At 42.6% G+C, this 25833-nt stretch overlaps 2 protein-coding genes across 11 annotated transcripts in view; one reads left to right on the plus strand and one right to left on the minus strand.

Moving 5' to 3' along the window:
• The first annotated feature begins 3006 nt into the window (after positions 1-3006).
• On the plus strand, positions 3007-10816 carry LOC127001802 (serine/arginine-rich splicing factor 7-like). Of its 7 annotated transcripts, XM_050866998.1 has the most exons (7): positions 3099-3158; positions 3808-3940; positions 4703-4809; positions 5172-5377; positions 5554-5733; positions 6966-7214; positions 10504-10816. In XM_050866998.1, exons 4-7 carry the CDS (start codon positions 5181-5183, stop codon positions 10571-10573), a joined length of 696 nt encoding a protein of 231 aa, XP_050722955.1. In that variant the 5' UTR covers positions 3099-3158; positions 3808-3940; positions 4703-4809; positions 5172-5180; the 3' UTR covers positions 10574-10816. The 7 variants fall into 7 exon arrangements, with proteins under 7 accessions (XP_050722952.1, XP_050722957.1, XP_050722958.1 ...); XM_050866997.1 differs by lacking the exon at positions 3808-3940 and having other exon boundaries at positions 3058-3158; XM_050866999.1 differs by lacking the exons at positions 3099-3158; positions 3808-3940 and adding an exon at positions 4396-4413.
• A 135-nt stretch (positions 10817-10951) lies between these two features.
• LOC127001801 (zinc finger protein 853-like) overlaps positions 10952-25833 on the minus strand; it is an 18501-nt gene continuing 3619 nt past the window's right edge. For 2 of the 4 annotated variants that reach the window (XM_050866991.1, XM_050866992.1), the window contains exon 2: positions 10952-15021. In XM_050866991.1, the coding sequence (XP_050722948.1) occupies positions 13208-15021 (1814 nt within the window). In that variant the 3' untranslated portion in view covers positions 10952-13207. The remainder of the gene's footprint in view (positions 15022-25833) is intronic. The other 2 variants (XM_050866994.1, XM_050866993.1) reach the window with 1 other exon arrangement.

A 25833-nucleotide genomic window follows, 5' to 3' on the forward strand; every position in this document is an offset into this window, starting at 1 on the left:
AGAAGGGGAGTCCTCCCTGGGGGAATTTGTGGTCACCCTCCCCCCCCCCCAGGCGGGGACTCCGAGACAGGGTGAAGGTGCGCCATTTTGAATTTTGAATTTTGGGAAAAGGTGTGTATGTTGTGTGAATGTAGTGTGGTGTGGATAGAGAGAGGATCTGTCTTTAGAGAGCATGCTGAACTGCTCTCTGGTGTTGATGAGACAATAGGGAAACGGTTAGTGAGGACATGGGAAGGGTCTTTGGAGGGCTTCAGCACCCTCCTCACTTCCCATATATACCTCACCGGGAGTGGCTTGCGCCCGTTTCGGTAGGTATATATAGGTATATATATATATATATATATATATATATATATATATATATATATATATATATATATATATATATATATATATATATATATATATATATATATATATATATATATATATATATATATATATATATATATAGATAGAGATATAGATATATATAGATATAGATAGATAGATATATATATAGATAGATAGATAGATAGATAGATAGATAGATAGATAGATAGATAGATAGATAGATAGATAGATAGATAGATAGATAGATATAGATAGATAGATAGATAGATATATAGATAGATATAGATATAGATATAGATATAGATATAGATTATTTAGTTTACTTAGTTGAGTCTAGAGGTCTTGTGTCTCGCAGTCGTGGTGGTCCACCGCTGCTTTGGAGGTTGCTGACGTCCTGTCTTTTCAACTGCATTTGGTCCGGTATGGAATTTGAGGCTGCTCTGCAGACTGCTGTGTAGCCTGGCACTGGTGGTTCATCAGGCACTGGCCTAATGAACCTGTCCAATGCAGCTTTGAACTTTTCCACTGAGCAGCCTGTAATTTCCCGCACTTCTTTTGGTAGTGCGTTAAAGATTCTTGGGCCGTTGTGGGCTATAGGCTGGCCGCCAGTTGTGTTCTAATTTTCCCCGGCGCTCTTGTCGGCAGGGAGTATCTTGAACACATTCGTCCAATTCTTCTAGAGATGTGGGCTGTCAGCATTCCCGGTATGGGGTTAGGGACAGTACCCTCCAGGATTTTCCATGTGTAAATGGCCCAGTATCTGTCCCTCCTCCTTTGCTGGGAGAGCAAGCCTATAGCTTGTGAACCCGGTGCCAGTAGTTCAGCTCCTTCCTGCCACTAATCTGCCCGGTATATGATCTCTGTACTTCTTCCAATAGCTGGATGTCTCCTTCCTTGTGAGGAGACCCCAGCTGGCTGCAGTAGTACAGGATGGGCTGCACCAGGGACTTCCAGAGTGTGAGCATGACTAGCGGTTCTCTGGAGCTGAACGTTCTGAGTACTCAGCCTTCCATGGCCTTGGCCTTCTTCAACGTGGTTGTAATGTGATGGGTGAAGGTGGTGTCACTGCTGAGATGCACTCCAATGAATTTGCCGTGTGACTGTGGGACAATTTCGTGTCCTCCCTCTATGTACAACTTGGTTGCATCTTTGATATTCTGGTTTGGGCCACACCTCAGTAGCTCGATTTTTTTCTTGGTTGAAAGACATGTTGTTCTGTGTGGCCCATGTGTACACGTTATCGAGGTCTTGTTATAGGCTGTTCACGTCCTCTGGAGTGCCGATGCTCTGGCTAATGTTAGTGTCGTCGTTAGAGAAACTGTATCAACACAGTGAAAATATCCCATTATGAACACCACTGAGTGCCGAGGATCGAACCCTTCATCTTTTATTTTCACTGTGTTAATTCCATGTGCCAGGAGTTTTTGGCATGGTGGTGGGTGCCGATATGTGCAACCGTTTCCTGTGAAGCCATATTTGCAGGTGCCTCTTCTGCAGTCCAGGCATATGGTTGTTTCATCCAATGGCTCTTGGTGTGTCTCTTCCCTTGGTATTGGCCGCACTGTCTGGGTGGTTGTGCTGGAAACACGGTCTTGACTTGCCTGCTGGGTCAGTGTATCTTGTTGTGTGGAGTCTGGTGTTTGATCTTCGTCACTGTTGTGTGGCTGTGCCAGCAGACTCAGGTCCATATTTACTGGTGTGTCCCCTAGCCCTGTTTCACTGTCCTCGCTGTTCCCCTGAAGTGTGTCAATATTTGTTGAGTTTTTATCAGTTTCCCCTAAGTTTTTTTTTCCTTTCCTGTGCCAGCTCCGACTCTATTTCTGTTTTAATTTGTGCCAATGTTTCCTGGTAGTCAGGATGAAAACCTGGGACACATATATATGGTGCAGGTGAACTTTCTATTTGACAGTGTTAATATTGCCATATTGAATATGGGCATTGTGGAGCATTTATAGTGAGACCATTTGTCGCAGGAGCCACATTTGATGCCAGTGTTGCAAACACCTGGCAGGCAACACATGAAAGGTTGGTTGAATCTCCCGCCGCGCGACATCATTGTTTACGTTTGGCAATAATGCATTTATGTTATCCAATTATGATAGAAATTTCATTGTTTTAAATTTATCTTATATTGTTAAGCTATAATCAAGGAAAAAAAATTCAAAGTCAAAGCAATCCACGAAAGAACCAACAAACCTTCGCCGCGGGCAGCTTAATTATATATGTACGATAATTATTACAGCATTAGAACATGTCATTTATGGTTAATATTGGTTATAATTATACACTCATATCTTGCTTAATTTCTACCTAACGAAGTATTCTTATGTGGTCACATATATTATATCCTTTTACTAACATTAAGGCCTCCCAGACAACCATTGGCAAGAGTGTGAAGACATAAAAGGTGTGTAAAATATCTATTAAGTTATTTTACAAACATGTTATTATAGTACCGCAAATATTGGTTTTAGTTTTCATTACGCCCTCAAGTACGACAATCTCTGATAAAGATACGAAATCATTCGGCGGCATCGGTCTGCCCGGCACCGTTGCCAAATTGTCGTACTTGGAACATTGCATTTATCATTTTCAGACCCAAAACTGTCTTGCCCACACAAATGCCTCTATCCAAATAAAGTTACTGTTAAAAGTGTTAATTATTGATGTTTTTGCAACCATTATGCGCCAGAAACCGGAGAACACAAAATGCTAAACAGGGCGATCTGGCAACGCTCATCTGGTCACGCTGGTCGATGGTGCTGGAGGCCGCCCTGTGAGGAGCGCCGGGGCACACACTTTTCTTCGTTTACCAAGTGATCCAGGTGAGACAAGCCACACACACTTTAATCATGGGTTGTAGTGGAATAGTTTGGTTAATGGGAAGGTTGTCAAGGGCGTCCACGGGCGACAGGACAGGGCTGTGTTTTGCGGCGGGGCGGTTAGGCGAGGCCGCCATGACACGTTGCCAGGAGCCGCCTCGCCAAGCCACGCCGTGCTGGCCACCGCCGTGATGGTCTTTCTCGTCACCTGTTTTCCACGCCTCTCACGCGGCTACGGGTGGATATCGCCATAACTCGCTTGATCAATTTTCTGCACTTTTGTCACTGGCCCGCCGCTGTCCATGCCGCCCGCCCGCCTTGTTGTCCCCGGCCCCTCCCCTCCCCTTCTTCCCGCCTCCCTCACCCACCCTTCACCATTCCCTCCCTCATTGTGTCTGCACCCATCACACAACAGACTTTGAAACTACATTTTGATAAGTTTCGATAACTTCTCCAATTTCGAGATGGTGTACAAGACTATTTGCTTTAAATTTTGATGTTTTTAATCAATCCACTAACATTTCCAACTTGAATCACTAGATTCCGAAATTTTCATCAAAGGATCTACTGATTTGTGCAAGGAGAATAAGGAAATTTAGCAGCCAGCATATTTAAACTCATGAAATGTAAAACTTTGGTCCTCACATTACAGATTAGGAAAGAAAAAAAAAAACTCAGGCACTTTCAAGACCATGAGGAAGGCAGACTGCTGCCACTGGGGTTGTCAGCTCCACGACCACCATTGACAACAGTGCAATGTGAAGCACTTAAAGTATTCATTGAAAGTAATTACTTAGCAAATGGACCAAACATAACTGCTTTTAATGGGGGCCTTTGGCCTCTCCAACCCCTTCTTATTTTATTCTAACTAGACGACATCAAGGAATAATTTAATAAATATCAGACTAAGGTGAGGTTCCCACTATTCCGTTTACACGGGTCTGTCGACCGTCAGTGACGTCATCAACAGAGCCTGGGCCCCGCGCGGAGCCCGTCCAGAGATGAACTTGGTTTAACTTTTGGATTCAGGGTTGGGGTGGTGGTGCCAGTCCAGTGATGTTGAATATTCTACATATTATGAAAATATGAAATTGAAGTACTTAGCTACAAAATAACATATACAAGAAGTCGTGATTAATGCTGTCAATATGTTTGTCAACAAATGATGAGCGATGGACTGACGGAGTGGATCATCCGTGCCGAGCGGCCCCTGTTTCGCGGACGTCATTATCATCGACGGATCCGTCTAAACAGAATAGTGGGAACCCCGCCTAAGTGTTAATCTGCAGTGTGACATCTTGTCATAATATTCATCTTTATAACTATTTCCTGCAGAAATGGCTTCCGAGGTGGTTATATCTGGTTACATTAAGATAATAGGGGTCAAGGGGAGGTAAAGCAGTGTTTCAATACTCTCCAGTGTGTACTGTCTAGTTAATTTACTTTGGTGTGTCACTATCACTGCTGGGTCCTCCCAACACTGGTTAATTCAGGAACAGCCTTCCTTTATCTGTATTTCATCTTACCCAGGACTTGTACATTTTCAGGAGCAGAGTAAGACACCTCATCAACCAACTCAAACCCCCTCTTTTGAATCTACTGCATTTACTACATTTTGCCCCTACCCCACTTCTTTCTACTGGTCAAGCATGTGGTGAGGATGGTCAGAGGCCTAATGGTTGTTGATTCCAAAAAAAAAAAAAAAATGAAGGATTGAAAGATAGATATCTTTTATTTCCTAAGATAGCATGGGGTAGTTGCACTACATTTTTTTTTATCTGCTTGTAGTTTTATTAAAATAACATTACAACTTTATGCATTCTTTATTCACTCATACAATATTATGAAGGTGGTTAATGTTTATTTGAGATGATATATTTTAGGTGTATTTGCCCAAAAAGGCAGTGTTCAGCATTACCTACTAGATTCCATCCATGTAGATTGATCCATTAAGAGTAAGCTTTACCTTATTACATGCTATAGACACTTAAAGACTCACCTTTGTTTCTTTTTCAGTGTGGCAGGATGCCGTCATCACTGGATTGCAAGGTTTATGTAGGTGACCTTGGCTCAGGAGCATCCAAGCAGGAGCTTGAGGAAGCTTTTTCCTACTATGGCCCCCTCAGGAATGTGTGGGTGGCTCGAAACCCTCCTGGTTTTGCCTTTGTAGAATTTGAGGATGTCCGTGATGCTGAGGATGCTGTGAGGGGCCTTGACGGCAGGTGAGTACACAGTGCTACATGCTTACATGAAAAATAAAATATTCAAATGTCCTCCTGTGGATAGAGCACCATTCCTGCACCTCCTACCCTCCCCCCCTAACCTGCCTCTGTTCTCATTTGCTGTCCTCAGTGTATATGTATAGTGTACCATAACTTTGATGCTTATCTTACCACAGGACAATATGTGGGCGACGAGTCCGTGTGGAGCTGTCAACAGGCAAGTCACGAAGTCGTTTCCGGGGTCCACCACCTCGCCGTGGCCGCCCATTCCACCCGGAGGACCGCTGCTACGAGTGTGGAGAACGCGGCCACTACGCAAGGGACTGCTATAGGTACAGCCGGCGTTATGGATCCAGGTTGGTGTGATGCAGTGGGGGGATAGAATTCAATACTTGATCATGATGCCTTTAATTTTTCATCTGGGAATGATTACTGCATGGGATTCCAACCTCTTAGCTTTGGCCAATAAGCCCTTTGTTGTTGACACTCAGTCTGGCAGAGGTCAGAAGCAGATCAAATTCACCTGGTTCATCTGTTTTCAGGGTTTTAAGTAAATCAAGATTTAGCTTCCACGTCTTAATTTTTTTTATATTTTTGTTTTAATGTTTCTTTGTTAGTTTTTTTCTGTGATGCTTAATCTATGGCTTAGCCCTGTCTTGTGGACTTATTTTGTGTGGTCTACTTAATTTAAATGTGTAAAAGGCTAAGGGTATCACCTAGTGGGATTGCTATTGACAGAACACTCATATTTTGTAGGCAAAACGGCTGAGATCCCCATTCCCAAACCTCGAGTAGTCAAAGATCGGCGCTCTGTCGATCGATCATCGCAGTTCGACTTGAATTTGATCTTCTGGCCACACCTTGAACTTCATGGCCTCATTTGTAAAGCTTACTGCCTGCCAGTCATTCAGCGTAGACTTCTCTCGTGCTCTACTCGAACATCGCAGTTACATGAGCGTTCAGCGCTGGTTAAACATCGCAGTTACATGACCCTACCTACGTGATCGAACGTCAGACCTTCAGACAACTCTCTTCCGAGATTCATGACTCTTGACAGGCACAGTAAGCTTACTGGTGTAAAATTTGATACCTGGTTGTTTTGTTCTAATTTAGGTAGAAATTAATTAAATTATCTAGTCCTCTTCCATTTTGTTCAATTAACCATTTTCAGCCAGAGGCAGTTCATGTAAGTAAATAAGAATATATTGAAAGATGTCCATTGTGCAAATCCAGTTATGATCATCCAGCCTTCAACTTATATAAATAAAATTTTCAAATTCACTTATACATGTGAGAAGTTGCAGTTGCTCTTGTTTTTGGCTGATATGATCATAAGTATTTTATTGTAAATGGTGGAAGAGCTGTTGTAATGCTTTTCATGCCTATACTCCTGGTCATGCCTGGCTGAATCATTTCTGACATCCAGGCACTAGTTCTGTGCATGGCAGAAAGTAAGCTTGATCTTCATGAGTATGGATGTTAGGCAGTCCTCAAACATCCTGGTAAGCAAGAGATTTTTCCCTCGATTTGCACGAGTTAGTCAATGACATCTTTGCACTAGAATCTTAATGTAGTACTCACGCATCAGATACTCCAGGTCCCGGAGTCGCAGTCGGAGCCCTCGCCGTCGCAGATCCTACACCCGCTCTAGATCACGGTCTCGCAGCAGGAGCAGGGACCGCTCTCACTCCAGAGACCGCAGCAGGTCCAGGGACAGGTCCAGGTCTCGCTCCCGCTCAAGGGACCGCAGTCGCAGCCGCACACGAGAGAGGTCAAGATCACCTTCCAGGGATAGAGATCGTGAGAGGGAACGCTCTCGCAGCCCAGAAGACAGAGGGTGAGTGGCCCTTCATATTCCTAAGACTTGCCTACTCATCATTTGTTACAACCATTCCTTTTGTTATGTTCATATCCTCAATTATGGAACAATTACATAATGATCTTGTCATGTACATTGGTTGTGTTCTGCAGAAACTGTACTATTTGAAATGGCATAAAATTGATACAAACTTTGTTTTTTTTTTCATGTGCCTTTAGTTTACATAAATTTGAAAGTTTGTCATCCAAACATTTACCAACTTAACAAATATCAAATTATTGCTTAGGTGTTTGCAGTTCTGATATACCCTGAGTTGTGTGGTGTTATTCATTTCCATCTTTATGATTCAGTTAACTTGATGAAAAGGCTGCCTGTTGCACTTCTTTGTTGTCAAGGCCTTGACAACAGTGTCATTGCACAGCATATTTGATGAATGTTTTTTTCAATTACTATGGTCAGGTAGACATAATTTGCCAATTTACCTTTTACCTTGCCTGTCTTTGATTTTGTTGGACTTGGTGAAAGGCAGGATCTTCAATTCTCGGCCTATTCATTGGGCCTCTGTCCATCATGGTGGTATCTAATAGTGTCAGTCTTCATACAAAGGCCACACAACTACACTTGCTAGAAGTAGTCAGGGCCTTGGAGGAGGACATGACAGTCAAAGAGAGTCTATTCCATCGAACAACTAATACACTCCTCGCAATTGTGGAGACTTGGGGAGGGGGGTCAAACACACTTGGGACTGACTGACTGATCACATTTGGTGGGAAAAAGAAAAATCACTGCTACTTCTCCAAATACAGGTTTCCATTGCACATCACTGCTAATTTTCTAGTCAGGCACAGAAATTTTACAGGTACATAATTGTATTCCATGCTGAAATATTTGCAAAGGTGCACCCACGCCCTTCTGATGTCAACGCTAAGCCCCTTTGTGACCTGCAAACTGGGATAATCTCATGGATTTTTATATTTTAGTTTTTTTTATTTTTTTATTTTTTTATTTTATTTTTTTATTTTTCTCTCTCTCTCTCTCTCTCTCTCTCTCTCTCTCTCTCTCTCTCTCTCTCTCTCTCTCTCTCTCTCTCTCTCTCTCTCTCTCTCTCTCTCTCTCTCTCTCTCTCTCTCTCTCTCTCTCTCTCTCTCTCCTGTCTGTATTTGATTAATGTAAATAGTGTACACAGTTATTCTACATTTGTACAAATGCATATTTTACTGGGCTAAATAAATATTCATGGCTTCTCAATTTGTTTGTATTTACATATCACCTGACAGAGACAGAGGGAGAGCACTTTTATTTAGGGCTAGATTAGAGGTCTTACTCTGACTCACTACTGTATAGCCCCATGGAGGTCAGGGATGGTCAAGTAGTTATGGGTGAGGGACCAAAACAGGGAGTCATCAAATTAACTGACAGCCTACCTTCAATTCAAGCACAAGACCTGAGAACATCAATCACATGGGGGTAGGACTTTACAGGTCTCCACCTAGCAGGGGGGTTTTATGTTATAGTCTAACCATTTCAAATAGTCCGTTTGGGCGTTCGGTTCCCCAGGTCCTTTCCTCCCCAATTCTCTGCCACACAGCCCCAACACCTATCCCTTCCTCTCATATGTTACCTTGGGAGGAAAAATTAGGTGTTGGGGCTGTGTAGCAGAGCAGATGGGCCTGGGGAACTGAACGCCCAAACAGACTGTTTGAAATGATTTGACTATAGTTGTCCGATGGAATAGACCATACAATGGATGGCTGAAAAGGGGAAAGCAATGTTATTGGTTGGGAGTCCCTTCTTTGTCATTGACTCCAGATCAGAAATAGCCCAAATGGGGGCAAAAACAGGGGTCTTGGGCTACATTAGTCCTGCACCATGACATGCCTAGCACCCATGACTGTCTTGCTTGCCTCTACTTGACCATGTAGACACTTTCTTGGTAAAGTTACGAACATATGCTATAGCTGCGCATGGCAATGGTGGTCATTTCTGTTCCATTGGCCCTTCGAGCCAGGTACCCATTTATTGACCATCCTGAAAGAAAGGATGAACAGCCAGGTGAGCTGCATGCCAACTGCTTGGGCCAGGATTCAAACCCAGGCCAGTAGATTTGTAGTTAAGGATGTTAATCACTGCACTGCAGAGGCACGTCATTTGGCCCAGCTATAATTAAGCTATTATTTGGATCTATAGGATTACAAAACAGGTAATGGTCTGTATACTGTCATGATACACACATGGGTGTGCAGAATTTAAGTCATGAACAATCCTCATGATGCCTCATCACCACCTGCTCCTCTGCTATAAAAAGTGTTGAATCATTACTCAAAAGGAAAATAATTATTTGGAGGTCCTGCAAATAATGAGTTTACTGTACTGAAACTTACATTCCCCTAAAAAAAATCATATGTACAAAGTGTATACAAAATGATTCCTACTATGGATTTTAGGCCATGATATAGTATTTTATAGGAATAACTTTAACAAATCATTGGATACATATAATTTAGCAAAGCATGTTTCAGACCTTGCCCCAATTTTATCAGTATGATCTATTAGAAAGATGTGAATAATTCAAGCAATTATAAGAGGCTCTCAGGAATAAAGTGTGGCAGATTAAGTGCTTCTTAGCAAATGTTTTGTAGAGACAACATTGTGTGCATGGGCTGGGACGCCAACATATGCTGCGTTCGCCATTAATTCTCGAGCTCTCCAGCTGTGAACACAGCAGGCGAGGTGTTGGGTTTTTAGGCAGGTGGGCTGGTAGGTTGATTTAGCGACTAGAGCTGTATCAAGGTTCTCATAATTGTTCAGATAATGAAAATGAGAAAATGAAATGATTAAAAGACAAAACATATGTCAGGCAGCTGGGCTCAGTGCTCCCACAAGTGAATCGTGCACCTGACATCTTGCAGGCCACCAACAGAGGTACATGAATTTAGATCTTTTTCAATATTCTGTACTACAATTGGCTTTGTTTTAAATAATTTTGCTCACCTGAAAGCTATGGTAAGTGTTGTAAACACATTTAAGGTAGGCTGCACTAGGTTGTGATGTTCAGTTCATGTGAATTCGACTTGGGATATTCTCAATGTTCATCGGGTGTCTCGGAACATAACCCCATCGGAAGTCAAGCAGGATCTCTAGTTTTCCTCTTGAGTGATGATCTACCTCCTTTCCTTTATTTATTTTATTATTTGTTTTGTTCATAATTTGTGTATGTATGTGTGATTAGAATGTTTTAGCTGTGTTGTTTGAAGGTGGGGTTCATCCCTGTTTCTCCCCAATGTAACATGTTTTATGCCTGTTGCAGAGACAGGAGTAGATCCCGGACCCCCATGGAGAATGGCAGCCCTAAGAAGGATGATGACACCAATGAGTGATGTATGCAACTTCTCAAAGGTTCTCAACCTGCAACACATTATTTTGTACTTTCAATAAATGTTTGATTGATTCGTAGTCAGTAGTTGTGTCAGGTTTCCAAGTACTGTCGGATCATTAACATGTAAGTGTGCAAGCAGTCTACCCCAAACTTTTTATTTGATTGTTGTCTTAGTGCTTGGTTTACTCAGACTACTGAAAAAAATTGTATTGGATTCTATTTCAATAAACCTATGATGACAGTGCTTGCTCCAAACTATTATATCCTGCATACCATTTCTGTTACATCCTTGGGGGTGGTGGCTACGGAGACTGTCTGAAGTCCAATGTGAGGATGTTTTCTTAGGAACTTAAGCCCCTTGCCCTGAATTCCAGCCATCGACTCAGCTAATAGAAGTAGCCTAATGTATAGGTAGTGTAGTTCATAGCAACGGTGAGTCTGGCCAGGAAGTCCTACGGCGGATTGGTCTGGCCCATGGTGTTATGGACTCGCTCAACACGAGTATGTGGCATTGTCGATACCTGTGCAGAAGGACAAAGATCTGGATTTTCAAGTCCCTTGTGCTCCCTGTCTTGCTCTATGGTTGTGAGACATGGACAATAAATGGGGACTTGGAGAGGCAGATTGATGCCTTTGGTAATAAGTGTCTACGCAGAATCATGGGATATCGCTGGAATGACTGTGTCAAACCGGCGGCTACTCCGTGAGACTGATTCGACATATATTACCTGCATAGTCCGTCAACGCCATCTCCGGCTATACGGGCACATGACACGTTTTCCGGAAGCTGATCCTGCTCATTGGGCTGTCTCTGTAAGAGACAATCCTGAGTGGAGGAGGCCAAGGGGATGCCCACGGAGTTCGTGGCTTGAGCTAGTCGATAGATCTTGCCGGTAGGTACTCAGGTTGGGAAGGGGGCCTGCATGGAGACTCGCCTGGAGGGACCCCCGGGCCTGGCGTCGTAGGGTGGGTGAGGCGACGTGCCCCCCCGCCGTATGCCCCCATTGATTGATTGATTGATAATGTATAGTTACCACATCCTGCCATTATGTAAATTTATGTAAAGTGCTGATATATGAGTTCTTTCATAATGATTATACATATATTTGTGTGTTCTCTTTCAAACACGAGATTAAATGCAACTGCTGCTTCTGCCATATTTTTTCTGGATGTCTACTCAACTGTTTTAACGGCATTTGAAAACCCGTAGAGCTCTCTAAAACTAAAGTTACTTGTGACGTTTTATTCCAGCCTCGGAAACTTCTCGGGCAGAATTAGGCTAGCTATGGTGAGTACCTCCTTATAAATGCTAGAACTGGCTTGTGATTGGGCAGTTTTAGTATTGATAAGGTGCACACCACAGTTACCCTCATTCTGCCTAAGACGTCCCCAGGCTGGAACGAAATGTCACTACAAGCAACTTGCCTTTTGGACAGTTCCTCGGGATTTCAGACACTGGTAAAATAGAGTTAAGTAGACATAGAAATAGAAAAGAGCAGAAGCCGCAGTTGCATTTAACCTCGTCTGTTAAAAGACAATTTACTCCCTGGCTACAGTAACATGTATGTACATCAAAAGCTTTATGATATCAAACTATAATTTATTGTGGTATTTTTGAGATTGGCTAAATACAGTGGCATTGTAGTATAACTTATGGTTTATACGGTATGTATAGATAGCTAACTAAATACACAGGAGAAAGTGAGACATCCAGAGTCTGGTGAGTAGACTTGTGTACTGGTGGATGTACACAGTGGTGAACGCATGAGTAACGCCCGAATCTTTTTGTGACGACACTGACTTCTTGTGTCTCTCTGAGGCAGATTAGCCTCATTCATAACAAGAAAAAGGAAAATATAGTTTATGAAATGCAGAATAAACCTTGATGTCTAAACTATGAAATGTAAAGCTCAGTGCTGCCAGATTATGGAAATGCTGATGATGTTCTCAGGACTGAGACGTCTGGTGCGTAAGTTTTGTAAAGTGGCTTGAGGAATGCGTGTTTGTCTTCAAGTCTGGTTATCTTGAGTCATATATCTTACTGAAAAGTGTCTGGAATGAATTCAATGGCCATTGGTTTTGGCATGAGTGCCTCCCGTTTTCTGTGAGAAGGAAATAGCTCCCAGGGGAGGGATCCCCAGTGGTCATCTATCCCTGCCAGCCAGAACAGGTGGAAGGATAAGGCAAAGGGCTTAGAAGGAAATGAGTCATAGTGTATAGTTTTTTTATATTTTTGATAGGGTTTTTTGAAGTGCTCTTATTTTCTTTGGTTTTCCTTTGTGTCTGTGCTGGATAATGGCCCTCACCAAGGGTTTATCAGTTTTGGTTTGGTCAAATGTTATCATCAGTCTTTGACATATCTATTTAGGGCAGCAGCTACAAGTATGGGAATGAGAAAGTAATCAACTTATAGTATACTGATTATATATCACAAACTGAAGATTATCATAATATACATATAAATATTATAACTATTTTTTGCATATACAAGAATAACTTTTGCTTGTCATCATTATTGTATTAGAGGAGATTTGCTTCTCATTGATCATTTGGTAATATTACACATCATGAAGCTCAAAGCAGTTTGATTATATAGGCACTCAAGACTTTTGACTAATTGTGTCTGCCTACCATTTCAGGGGGTATGTTCAGAAGGCACTCTTGCATTTGCTGGACCCAATATCTTATTGGCTGGGCCTTTTGCCAAGGAAGAAGGCCCCTTGTATGAGGTAGGATAAACAGTGTGTTGTGTTGACGGGCCTTTGTTCAGATGGCTCGGACCTTTGTTGACTCCTGATGGCCCTGTGTGCCTCTCCGACGGTCCTTGGTTGATATCTGCAGGCCCTTTACTTAGGCAACTTGGACCTCTCTGCACCTCAAGGGGCCCTTTACTCAGGTGCCCAGGTCCCTTACTCAACCAGGCAGGACCTTTATTCAAATTCCCTGGGCCTTTCTGATGACCTGCTGGCCCAAGGTGCAGCTGTGATGGTCCAAGATTTAGTCCAGATGGGCCCTTGCTTAGACTCAGAGACTTTCGACGGTGTCTAGTGTAATCGGACTCCTCCCTGGTGTCCTCTGTTACCACATTACTGAAGCTAAAGGACCTAACTCTGCCAACACAGCTTTCCACACCTTCCTCTTCCTCATGAGGAGGTCCTGGAGATCTTTGTGAGATTTTGTTATTTTGATTTTCATCCATTCCTTCCTCTTTCTCTTCCTCCTCTACTTTCTTCTTCATTTCCTTGCATTGAAATTTCTCTGCTTCATTATTTTCTGTTCTTTCTTCTTCCTCAGAGGGTTCTAACACATTTTTTAGGAGGGAGTTAATGTAATTGAAATCCTCATTTTTATTTTCTTGTGTTGAATCAGTCTGTTTTCCAAGCTGCTGTTCTATTACCAGTTGCTCTTCATCAAGCCGTTTTTGTTCTTCCTGTCTCTGTTTCTCTTGTTCTATTTCTTCTTTGAACTTCTGTTCCTCTTGCTGTACCTGCAAATCCTTTTGCTGCAGGCTGGTAAGCTGCTGTTGTACCTGATAGAGCTGTTGTTGAAGGGAATGTGCTTGCTGTCCTTGGTAATAGAGGAGCTGCTGTTGCTGGATTTGGTGTTGCCGTGCCAGCTGTTGCTTGACGTGTTGCTGTTGATAGAGGAGCTGCGGGCTGGGCTTCCGTCTCTGTGTTCTGAGAAAGTTTTCTTGTTGTTTCTTGAGAACAGAAGCTTGGAGCAGTTGTTGTTTTTGCAGAATTCTTTGCTGTTCTTGATGTTGGTTTTGCAAGTACTGTTGTTGTTGATGGAGCTGCTGCTGGTGCCCATGTAGTCTTTGTTGTTCTTCTTGGTTCTGTTCCCTTTGCTGTTTAAACCTTTTTGCTTGACTTTCCTGTTGTTTCTGAATCTCTTGTCTCTGAAGCTGTTTCTGCCGCCAGTGTCGCTCCGTCACCTGCGGATCTAGAGTGCTCTCCTTCGCGTCCACAGACCCTTGGAGGTACAGAACCACATTGCCAAGGTCTGTCTTTCCCTGTGAGGGATTTTTGAGAGCATTGGTTGCAGCAATGACTCTCTGCCTCTCCCTGGAAGCCTTGATAGTGTTGAAGAAGACACTTCCTGATGGTAGCTGTGAACGAGGCTGAGGGGAAAGAGAACGAGACTTTCCAGGAGATTGAGAAGAGAGGGTGTCATGGGAAGTCCCGGCTGGAGGCTGAGGGGAGAGAGACCGAGAAGTGGTTGGGGCTGTAGGGTAGAGGGAATAAGGTGTCCTTGTCTGAGGTCCTGGAGAGACAGGCTGTTGGGTGGAGGTGGAGGCAGAAGGTACAAGGGCAGGGGCATGGGAGGTGCGTGGCTGCCAGGGGTCATCATAATGGGCCGACCTCATGGCAGGCCGTGACCGCTGGGTCTGGCCAAACCCCATCCAGCCCGCACCCCCACTCATCAGGACCAGATCGGAGTCACCTTCTGCTGTGGGAAGTTAAAAATTCATCAGGTATAATTTAAACATACTAATGATGTTTGTAAAAATAGGTAATTACAGATATCTTCAACTACTCATGACAAATGCATACAATTATTCTGATCACCACCAAGAGTGCAACACAGATCACTACTGCCTCCAGGGGCAACAATCTTGGGGCTAGGCAGGGCTCATTGTGGCTCCAATCTTTCAAGCAAGAAGACCATAGTCTCCTTGCTTGAAAGGGAGTCTCAAAATGACTAATTATTTACTTGAACCACATAACAGCCAGGGGGTGGGTGGTAAACTGATGACTGGAAAGTTGTTACAATTAAACAAAATGTAAGCAAAATAATTTACCAGTAATTATATATATATATATATATATATATATATATATATATATATATATATATATATATATATATATATATATATATATATATATATATATATATATATATATATATATATATATATATATATATATATATATATAATTACTGGTAAATTATTTTGCTTACATTTTGTAGGTAGGAAGACACCTACCGAACGGGCGCAAGCCACTCCTGGTGAGGTATAGATGGGAGATGAGAAGGGAGCTGAAGCCTTCTAAAGACCCTTCCCATGTCCTCACTAACCGTTTCCCTATTGTCTCACCAACACCGGAGAGTAGTTCAGCATGCTCTCTAAAGACAGATCCTCTCTTTATCCACACCACACTACATTCACACAACATACACACCTTTTCCCAAAATTAAAATTTCAAAATGGCGCACCTACATCAAGCCTCGGAGTCCCCGCCTGGGGGGGGGACCAAAAATTCCCCCAGGGAGGACTCTCCTTCTGGCTGCCGACCCGAGAGGTGTCTTGATAACTCCTCGAACCTCTTTCTTCTCAATTTCTGCAACATTCGTGGTCTTCGCTCTAATTTTCATTCTGTGGAACATCATCTCTCCTCCTCAAAACCTCACCTTCTCTTCCTTACCGAAACACAGGTTTCTGAGGCTACTGACAGCAATCTCTACTCTGTTCCCTCCTACTATCTCTATCCTAAATTTCAATCCACGTTGTTGCGCCTACGTGCGCAATGACCTCACTTGCTCTCGTGCCCACAACCTTGACTCTTCTGAATTTTCTACCATCTGGCTAAGACTTCATTGTCGTTCTATTACTAAATACATCTGTGCTGTTTATCTCTCACCTAACTCTACTAACTATGTAGAATTCTTTGACTATTTGAATTCTAAAGTGGAGCACATCTTGACCCACTCTCCCTTCGCTGAAATCTCCATCCTAGGAGATTTCAATGTTCACCACCAGCTTTGGCTTTCATCCTCTTTCACTGACCATCCTGGTGAACAAGCCTACAACTTTGCTCTCCTCAACGACCTAGAGCAGTTGGTCCAGCACCCTACACGTATTCCCGACCATCTTGGAGACCGGCCCAACATTCTAGACCTCTTCCTTACATCAAACCCTTCTGCTTATTCTGTCAAACTGTTCTCTCCATTCGGCTCCTCCGATCACAATCTTATTTCTGCATCCTGTCCTATCGCTCCTGTACACCCTCTGGACCCACCAAAGAGGCGATGCTTCTGGCATTTTGCTTCAGCTCGGTGGGACGACCTGAGGTACATCCCGTGGAATGATTATTGCTTCCAGGATAGAGACCCCTCTGTGTGTGCTCAGCGCATCACAGAGGTGATTGTCTCTGGAATGGAGGCATACATTCCTCGTTCTTTCTCTACTCCTCACGCTAAAAAGCCTTGGTTTAATCACGCTTGTTCTCGTGCTGTCAATGATAGAGAGGCAGCTCACAAAAGGTACCAGAGCCTTTACATTTCTGCCCGAAATCGTGCCAAATCTATTCTCCGACTAACCAAAAATTCTTTCATTAATAGAAAATGCCAAAACCTTGCTTTCTCTAACTTTTCCCGTGACTTCTGGCATCTAGCCAAAAACATCTCCTCCAACTTCCCTTCTTCATCTTTCCCTCCACTCCTCAGTCCTAACGGCAACACTGCCGTCTCATCTATCTCTAAGGCTGAACTCTTCTCTCAAACTTTTTCTAAAAACTCCACTCTGGACGATTCTGGGCATATTCCTCCTACTCATCCCCCCTCTGACTCCTTTATGCCTGTTATAAAGATTCTTCAAAATGATGTTTTCTATGCCCTCTATGGCCTCAATCCTCAGAAGGCTTATGGACCTGATGGAGTGCCTCCTATTGTCCTTAAAAACTGTGCCTCCGTGCTGTCACCCTGCCTGGTCAAACTCTTTCGCCTCTGCCTGTCAACATCTACCTTTCCTTCTTGCTGGAAGTATGCCTTCATACAGCCTGTGCCTAAGAAGGGTGACCGCTCCAATCCCTCAAACTACTGTCCTATAGCTTTACTTTCTTGTCTATCTAAAGCTTTTGAATCAATCCTTAACCGGAAGATTCAAAAGCACCTTTCCACTTCTGACCTTATCTGATCGCCAGTATGGGTTCCGCAAGGGGCGTTCTACTGGTGATCTCCTAGCCTTCTTAACTGACTCTTGGTTATCCTCTCTTAGCCGTTTCGGTGAAACCTTTGCTATTGCGCTGGACATATCAAAAGCTTTTGATAGGGTCTGGCACAAATCTTTGCTTTCCAAACTACCCTCCTACGGTTTCTATCCTTCTCTCTGTACCTTTATCTCCAGTTTCCTTTCTGACCGTTCTATTTCTGCCGTGGTAGACGGTCACTGTTCTTCCCCTAAATCTATTAACATTGGTGTCCCACGGGGTTCTGTCCTATCTCCCACTCTTTTTCTGTTGTTCATTGATGATCTTTCCAAAACGAACTGTCCTATCCATTCCTACGCCTATGATTCCACTCTGCATTACTCAACTTCTTTTAATAGAAGACCCACCCTACAGGAACTTAACGAGTCAAGGCTGGAGGCTGCAGAACGCTTAGCCTCAGACCTTACTATTATTTCCGATTGGGGCAAGAAGAACCTGGTGTCCTTCAACGCCTCAAAAACACAGTTTCTCCACCTATCCACTCGACACAATCTTCCAAACAACCATCCCCTATTCTTTGACAACACCCAGCTATCACCTTCCTCAACACTAAACATCCTCGGTCTATCCTTAACTCAAAATCTCAACTGGAAACTTCATATCTCATCTCTTACTAAATCAGCTTCCTCGAGGCTGGGCGTTCTGTACCGTCTCCGCCAGTTCTTCTCCCCTGCACAGTTGCTGTCCATATACAGGGGCCTTGTCCGCCCTCGTATGGAGTATGCATCTCATGTGTGGGGGGCCTCCACTCACACAGCTCTTCTGGACAGAGTGGAGGCTAAGGCTCTTCGTCTCATCAGCTCTCCTCCTCATACTGATAGTCTTCTACCTCTTAAATTCCGCCGCAATGTTGCCTCTCTTTCTATCTTCTATCGGTATTTCCATGCTGACTGCTCTTCTGAACTTGCTAACTGCATGCCTCCCCCCCTCCCGCGGCCCCGCTGCACTCGACTTTCTACTCATGCTCATACCTATACTGTCCAAACCCCTTATGCAAGAGTTAACCAGCATCTTCACTCTTTCATCCCTCACGCTGGTAAACTCTGGAACAATCTTCTTTCATCTGTATTTCCTCCTGCCTACGACTTGAACTCTTTCAAGAGGAGGGTATCAGGACATCTCTCCTCCCGTATTTGATCTTGCTTTCGGCCACCTCTTTTGTTTCTTTTTTAGGAGCAGCGAGTAGCGGGCTTTTTTTTTATTATTGTTTTCTTTTTTGTGTGTGCCCTTGAGCTGCCTCCTTTGTTGTAAAAAAAACAAAATGTAACAACTTTCCAGTCATCAGTTTACCACCCACCCCCTGGCTGTTATGTGGTTCAATATATATATATATATATATATATATATATATATATATATATAAATATATATATATATATATATATATATATATTTTTTTTTTTTTTTTGTGGGGGGGGGGGGGGTATTTCGTTGGGGATATACCCCAAGGGAGGAAGGCTGTGCATGCCGCGCAACCACCCAGACGGCAGGTAGATTGATTGATACTTTTTGTTGCCCTTCAGGCGTCTCCTTTGTTGTAAAATTTTATATATATATATATATATATATATATATATATATATATATATATATATATATATATATATATATATATATATATATATATATATTAGTCATGTATCGGATGTCCGCATCCGCAACTCTGATATAAATGAAACCTCTGCATCCGTATTCATTTGTGACGAAGTAATATCCTCATCCGCACCACTCACAAACACTGCAAGCTAGGATGTGGCGGATATATTTTATACATTAGAGTTACAGACTACAGAGTAGTACAGAGCTTGCGAAGATTGATGATTGATTGATTTATAAGTTTGTTGTTGCAGGTACAAAGGAGAAGGGAGGAGGGAGATTATTTTACATAGTGACTATATTATATGTAGTATGTATGTATCATGTAAATATGTAAAAGTATGTATGTACTGTGTAATAGTACTGTACGTAGGGGAGACCGGGTCTAGTTGTTACAGTTTTTTGTTTATTGGGCTCAGCACACACAAGAATTTACTGAAATGAATTTTGTTTGCTAGTCAAATTAGGAAAATGTCTCCATTTATTGAAATCACTGGCAAAAGAACAAAACAATGCTACGTTAAGTAGTACAGCTTTAATTAATGAGGTGGTCTCAGCTGTAACAATTTACCCCGGGCAAGGGGTAAGTTGTGACACCCTTTGGGGTAATTTGTTACAGCTGATTTTCTCTTACAATTACATTAAACGAATCCTTTATATGAATATGCCTGATGGCACTTACAACTCAAAAGTATTGATTGATTGATTGATAGTTTATTGTTTCAAGTAAAACAACAAAGGAGAAGGGAGGAGCATGCCATCCCGGCAGTGTGATTATACAACTAAGTATATGCTTAAACAAATTCTCGAAACTCTGAAGCACGGCAAGTGGTCTATTGACATGATTTAATATTCCTAATCCTTGACAGATGATTTTCTTGGTTAATCATCTACTCGGAATCATTATCCTCCATCAATTTCTGGTTGCACAGATCACACACACATTCCCGTAGAGTCCCGTGCTTCTCTTTTATTTTTGCTGCTGTAATGGATGGATTTAACAATACTTATCGCTGTAAAACATTATCGGCAGCAGTTGGGGAAGTCTTTCTCTTATTTACATATCCCTTCATCGCCTGACCCTTGCCTGCAGGGAGGGACGCTGCCTCCTGAACGTCATGAGCCTTGATATACTTGTCATGGGCCACGTGGCTGACACTACCCAAGCTCCATCAATGCAAAGGCTCTTTGCTCCCTTTCCGTTACGTGCTTGCAGTAAACTTTAGCATATGGAGAGAAAATTAGTGTAAAGTACTTATGTGGGGATGTAGGGGGCACTGATTCCATTACTCGCCGTGCTGCTATCTTTATTGTGTTAACACACACACACACACACACACTAGGATGTAGTTGCTGTAATCAATTTTCTGTGCGATTCCAAGGTATTGTGAAGATCAGTTATTAATGAGTTCAATAGCATTTGATTTAATATGATTTAATTCAAATACTTATTGTTGATTGAAAAATAACACAGTAAAGTACTAAAGGCCATGTAAACGTGTTTCATTTTGCTTGAAGGTCAAAATAGGTTTAGAGAATACTGTAGGAAAATGTCTTCAACATATTATAATGACATTGGTACCAATGAAAATGAAGACTGTGCAACCTTATACATTAGGCTATTAAATAAAAATGGACTTATAACCCAACCTTGAGGAGTTTCTAGCTGAAGACCCTTCACGTACATGAGCAAATAGTAACCTAACCTAGCACCGCTGAAATAGTAATATTTCCCCGCATTTTGAAATCTCAGAAACGAGTAATAATAATGGAAACGGTTACCAGAGTGATGATTAGCAAATACAATATAAAAAAATAATGTGTTATCTTTTAGAGAGAGTTGGGTGTGATTCTAGAGTTTTATCGAGACAGGTATGGCTCACCAAAAGCTAGCTTCTGTTCATCTAAAATCTTGTAACACGTCCAGTCTCTAAGACTGTGGTCTTGATGAGACTGTGAAGTATCCCTTGTGAGTCTGTAATAACAGCTAGAGCCCTGTGGGAGAGATCACAGCCAATAATTTTGGCCAAAAGGGCCACAGCTTCCTTCATCAGCTTCGATGTCTGGACCTGAGGTGAACGATTGTTCCAGTCCTTGTAGTTGTGCTTGTGTCTCTCTCACAATGATTTCCATAAACAGTACAAAGGGAGGGCGGTTATGACAGCAAGACACACACAATGGCAGTGTGTGTGTCTTGCTGTCATAACCGATGGTGCCTCCCAAGACGACTGACTGTTAGCACACCGCTGTCTTCTCACCGGTCTTGCAGTTAAATTATACACTTTGTATCCCCTCTGTGGCATGTTGCTACAGCCGAAGGCTAGACAGCAAGGCATTGTTACATTAAAAAGCAGCCGAATCCGCTTCCAAAATAGGTAAAATTTTGTTTTTAATATCTCAGTTCAAAGTCGGCGCGGTGCTCGAAGGGCCAAAAATGGCGCCCAGCAGCCTTATACACACTCAGGGCCGCCTATGTCGGGACTCTCTCTCTATAAAGGGACTCTAAGGAGATCGACGCTATAGCTTTCCACGTGAAACTAGCCTATGGGGTAGTGGCGGCTGCAGAGGAAGCGAGAGGTGTTGAGAGTGTGTGGTAAGGTGCGGGGCTAGGCTAACTCCGCAGCCGCCACTACCCCATCGGCCAGTTTTACATGGAAATACTATAGCGGCGATCCCCGCCATTAGTAACGATCAAAACAAACAAAATGACTGTGAAAGCGGCTCTAAGTCCCGGCGTCCGTCGGTACAGTCAGTGTGTGCCCATGCAGTCCTTACAGATCATACACTCTACCCATTCTTCACCTGGAAGTTGTTATATGCCTGGGGTAAGTTGATACACTGTAACAATTAGCCCCATCCATACATTTTCGTGTATAACCACGCGCCCAGCACTGACAAAGTGTGGTATCCACGGCATGACTTCACGTATCGAAGAACACTTCCAATAGGTACAGCTTAATGAGGTACAAACAACTTCAGTGATATCATGCGTGTTTGATCAATTAGGGATTTACTATTGCTACAAAAAAAAAAAAAACTTTTCGAGTTAAAAATCGTTTTTTAAGCCATAGCTTTGAAGGCGAAGATCCGTCAGTGCAACACTCAGTTATGATGGCATGGAGTAGGCTTTTAAACGGTAGAGTCCCGCGCGCCATCTACATCAGGAAGTTTGAAATAATGGCCTTATAACAACTTACCCGTGTAACAACTAGACCCGGTCTCCCTTACTATAGTATGTAATAATGCGTTAGTATAAAGGGAAGTAGCCTGGCTGGCAAGGAGAGAGAGAGATTGTTTTTGTATCTGAGAATGTGTGACTGTGTGTCGTGTGACGGTGTGTGTATGTAGGCTACTTGAGTCCCTTGATAGAGAGAGTACCAACAACCTAGGATTTGGACGCCATTATTGGCCCTGTTATAGTCTGTTCAGAGCATGAAGTCGGTTCAGGGTGGAGCTGGTATCGTCGTTTACCTCTAGCCATTCTGCCAAATCAACCTTCGTACATGCGTCTCTCTCTTATTTCCCATCCATGTGCTATTTGAAAGCGATATTTTATATATTCTGTATATAGTAAAGGGAGCTACATAGTACAATGAGTGTCGATGTTTAGGATTATAACAAGGATTTGTATAAATTCTATGACATGTGGCAGCGATTTTTTCCCATGTTGCCACGTTGTGGTGGTGGTGGTGGTGGTCGGTGTGTCCCCCTAGGTCCCTCCCCCGGGTCGAGAGGGAGAGAGATAAACAGGTGGGTAGGTCGGGAGAGAGTGCTAATCTGATAATTGGCGGTCGAACTGGCAGCGCTGCACGCATGGGAATTCAGGAATCTGCTACACCTTGAACCGACTTCATGCTCTGAACAGACTATAGTCGCCGCGCTTTTCAAACACTCGCACACGCTCTCTCTTGTACTTCTATTCCACAGCTACACGGGTCGTCCATTGATACTGAGCACAATTGTGTCAGACCTGCACACCTTCGATCCCCTAACAGCCAGCAGCCACTTAGCTCTGGGAAATAAATAAGAAAGTTTGTGTCCACGTCAACAAGTGTCGCCAACCCACCATTACTCTCATACTTTACCATAATTTGGTCACCAGCCGTCAGAATGTACCGTAAGAAAGTGACAGGAGAGTACTATTAGCCTTACGATCAGCCACTGTCTCAGTATAGGCACTCAGTAACCCACGTAGCCTGTGATATAGGCACGTGTCACGGCGGGCTGCTCACGACCTCGAGAGGCGGCAGCGCTCAGAGGGTAAGCCTACTGAGAGACTTCAATCAAGTTTGGGCGCTTCTTTGAGTGTTGCTGCTGTGATAGATGGATTTAACATTACGTACTTATCGTTGTAGAAGATTATCGGCAGTAATTGATGAAGTCTTTCTCTTACCTACAAATCCCTTCCTCGCGGTACCCTTGCCTGCAGGGAGGGACGCTGCCTCCTGAACGTCGTTAACTGTTCGACCTATTAATATACTTGTCACAGGCTACGTTACTAACACACCACCAAAGCTCTATCAACGCCAAGGCACCTCGTGTCCTTTCTGTTACTTGCTTTCAGTAAACTTTAGCCGGCAGAGAGAAAATTAGTGCAATGACGGGGGGTTAGAAGGGGACACTGATTCCATCTATAGTCGCCATGCTGCTCTCTTGTGGTAGCACACACACACACACACACACACACACACACACACACACACTGGGATGTAGCTAGTGAAATAAATGCAGCCTACTGTGTAATTCCAAGAAATTGTGAAGATAATTCATCAATGATTATAGTTCAATAATAATGAATTTAATTGAATATTGAAATGATTATTGTTAATGGAAAAAATAATACAATAAAATACTAAGGCTATTTAAACATATTTCATTTTGCTTGAGGGTCAAAATAGGTTGAAAGAATATTGTAGAAAAATGTCTTCATCATATTATAATGACATTGGTGTCCATGGAAATGAAGAATGTGCTAGCTTATGCATTAGGAGTTTCAAGCAAGAAGACCCATCACTTGAGCAAATAGTACCTAACCTTTCACTCTAAAATAGTAACTTTCCCCGCATGTTAAAATCTCAGAAACGAGTGATAATAATGGAAACCGGTATCAGAGTGATGCTTAAAAAAAAAATATATATATATATATATATATATATATATATATATATATATATATATATATATATATATATATATATATAATGTTTTGACCATTAGTGATTTGGGTGTGATTCTACAGTTTTACCAAGACGTATGCCCGGCCTGTCGTATGGCATACCAGATGATAGGCACTAAATCGGCAAAAAAGGCATTATCGTGATAAAATCACCCAAAAAGGCACGAGTAAGCATTATTGGTATTTATGTCAAAATCTGGTCTCGAGTAATTACCATGTGTTCAGGAATTTGGTAATTCACTATAGAGTATATAATGAATTAACAAAATCCTGAACACATCCGTATCCGTGAGGATGTCATAATTTAATATCCGCATCTGCATCCGCAATTTGGTAGAAACTAATATCCGCATCCGCCTCCGCACCCGCAAAATATGTACATATAACATCCGCATACACATCCGAACCAGCGGATCTCTGAAATCCGACATCCGATACAACTCTAATATATATATATATATATATATATATATATATATATATATATATATATATATATATATATATATATATATATATATATATATATATATATATATATACTGCAGTCAAACCTCGGTTTACGAGTGCCTCAATTAACTTGCTTTACGAGCAAAGAAAATCACAAAACATGCTTTGGTTTACGAGCGGTGACTTGGTATACGAGCATCCTGTTTGTACTTTTTTTTTTAATTTGTCTTCATCTGAAGGGTGGGGACACGGGCTATATGGAGGCCGTCGGGGTTAAACAAACACAGACCCTTGCCGGGTGACGGCTCATGAATAGGCGCACCTATAACATCACCAAATGTGGGGTACAAACTTGGCGAAGGGACTTTCTTTATGCTGCCATAGGCGGTGATAGAATGACAATTAAATTTTTCCACCATCTGGCTAAGACTTCATTGTCATTCTATTACTAAATACATCTGTGCTGTTTATCTCTCACCTAACTCTACTAACTATGTAAAATTCTTTGACTACTTGAACTCTAAAGTGGAGCACAACTTGACTCACTCTCCCTTTGCTGAAATCTCCATCTTAGGATATTTCAATGTTCACCACCAGCTTTGGCTTTCATCCTCTTTCACTGACCAGCCTGGTGAACAAGCCTACAACTTTGCTCTCCTCAACGATCTAGAGCAGTTGGTTCAGCACCCTACACGTATTCCCGACCGTCTTGGAGACAGGCCCAACATTCTAGACCTCTTCCTTACCTCTAACCCTTCTACTTATTCTGTCAGACTGTTCTCTCCGTTGGGCTCCTCCGATCACAACCTTATTAATTTTTCTGTATCCTGTCCTATCGCTCCTGTACACCCACTGGACCCACCGAAGAGGCGATTCTTCTGGCATTTTGCTTCAGCTCGGTGGGACGACCTGAAGATGTTCTTTTCCGATTTCCCGTGGATTGATTACTGGTTCCAGGAGAGAGACCCTCTGTGTGTGCCCAGCGCATCACAGAGGTGATTGTCTCTGGAATGGAGGCACACATTCCACGTACTTTTTCTACTCCTC

Source organism: Eriocheir sinensis, chromosome 21 (genome assembly GCF_024679095.1).
Source record: "Eriocheir sinensis breed Jianghai 21 chromosome 21, ASM2467909v1, whole genome shotgun sequence".
Classification (NCBI taxonomy): Eukaryota; Metazoa; Arthropoda; class Malacostraca; order Decapoda; family Varunidae; genus Eriocheir; species Eriocheir sinensis.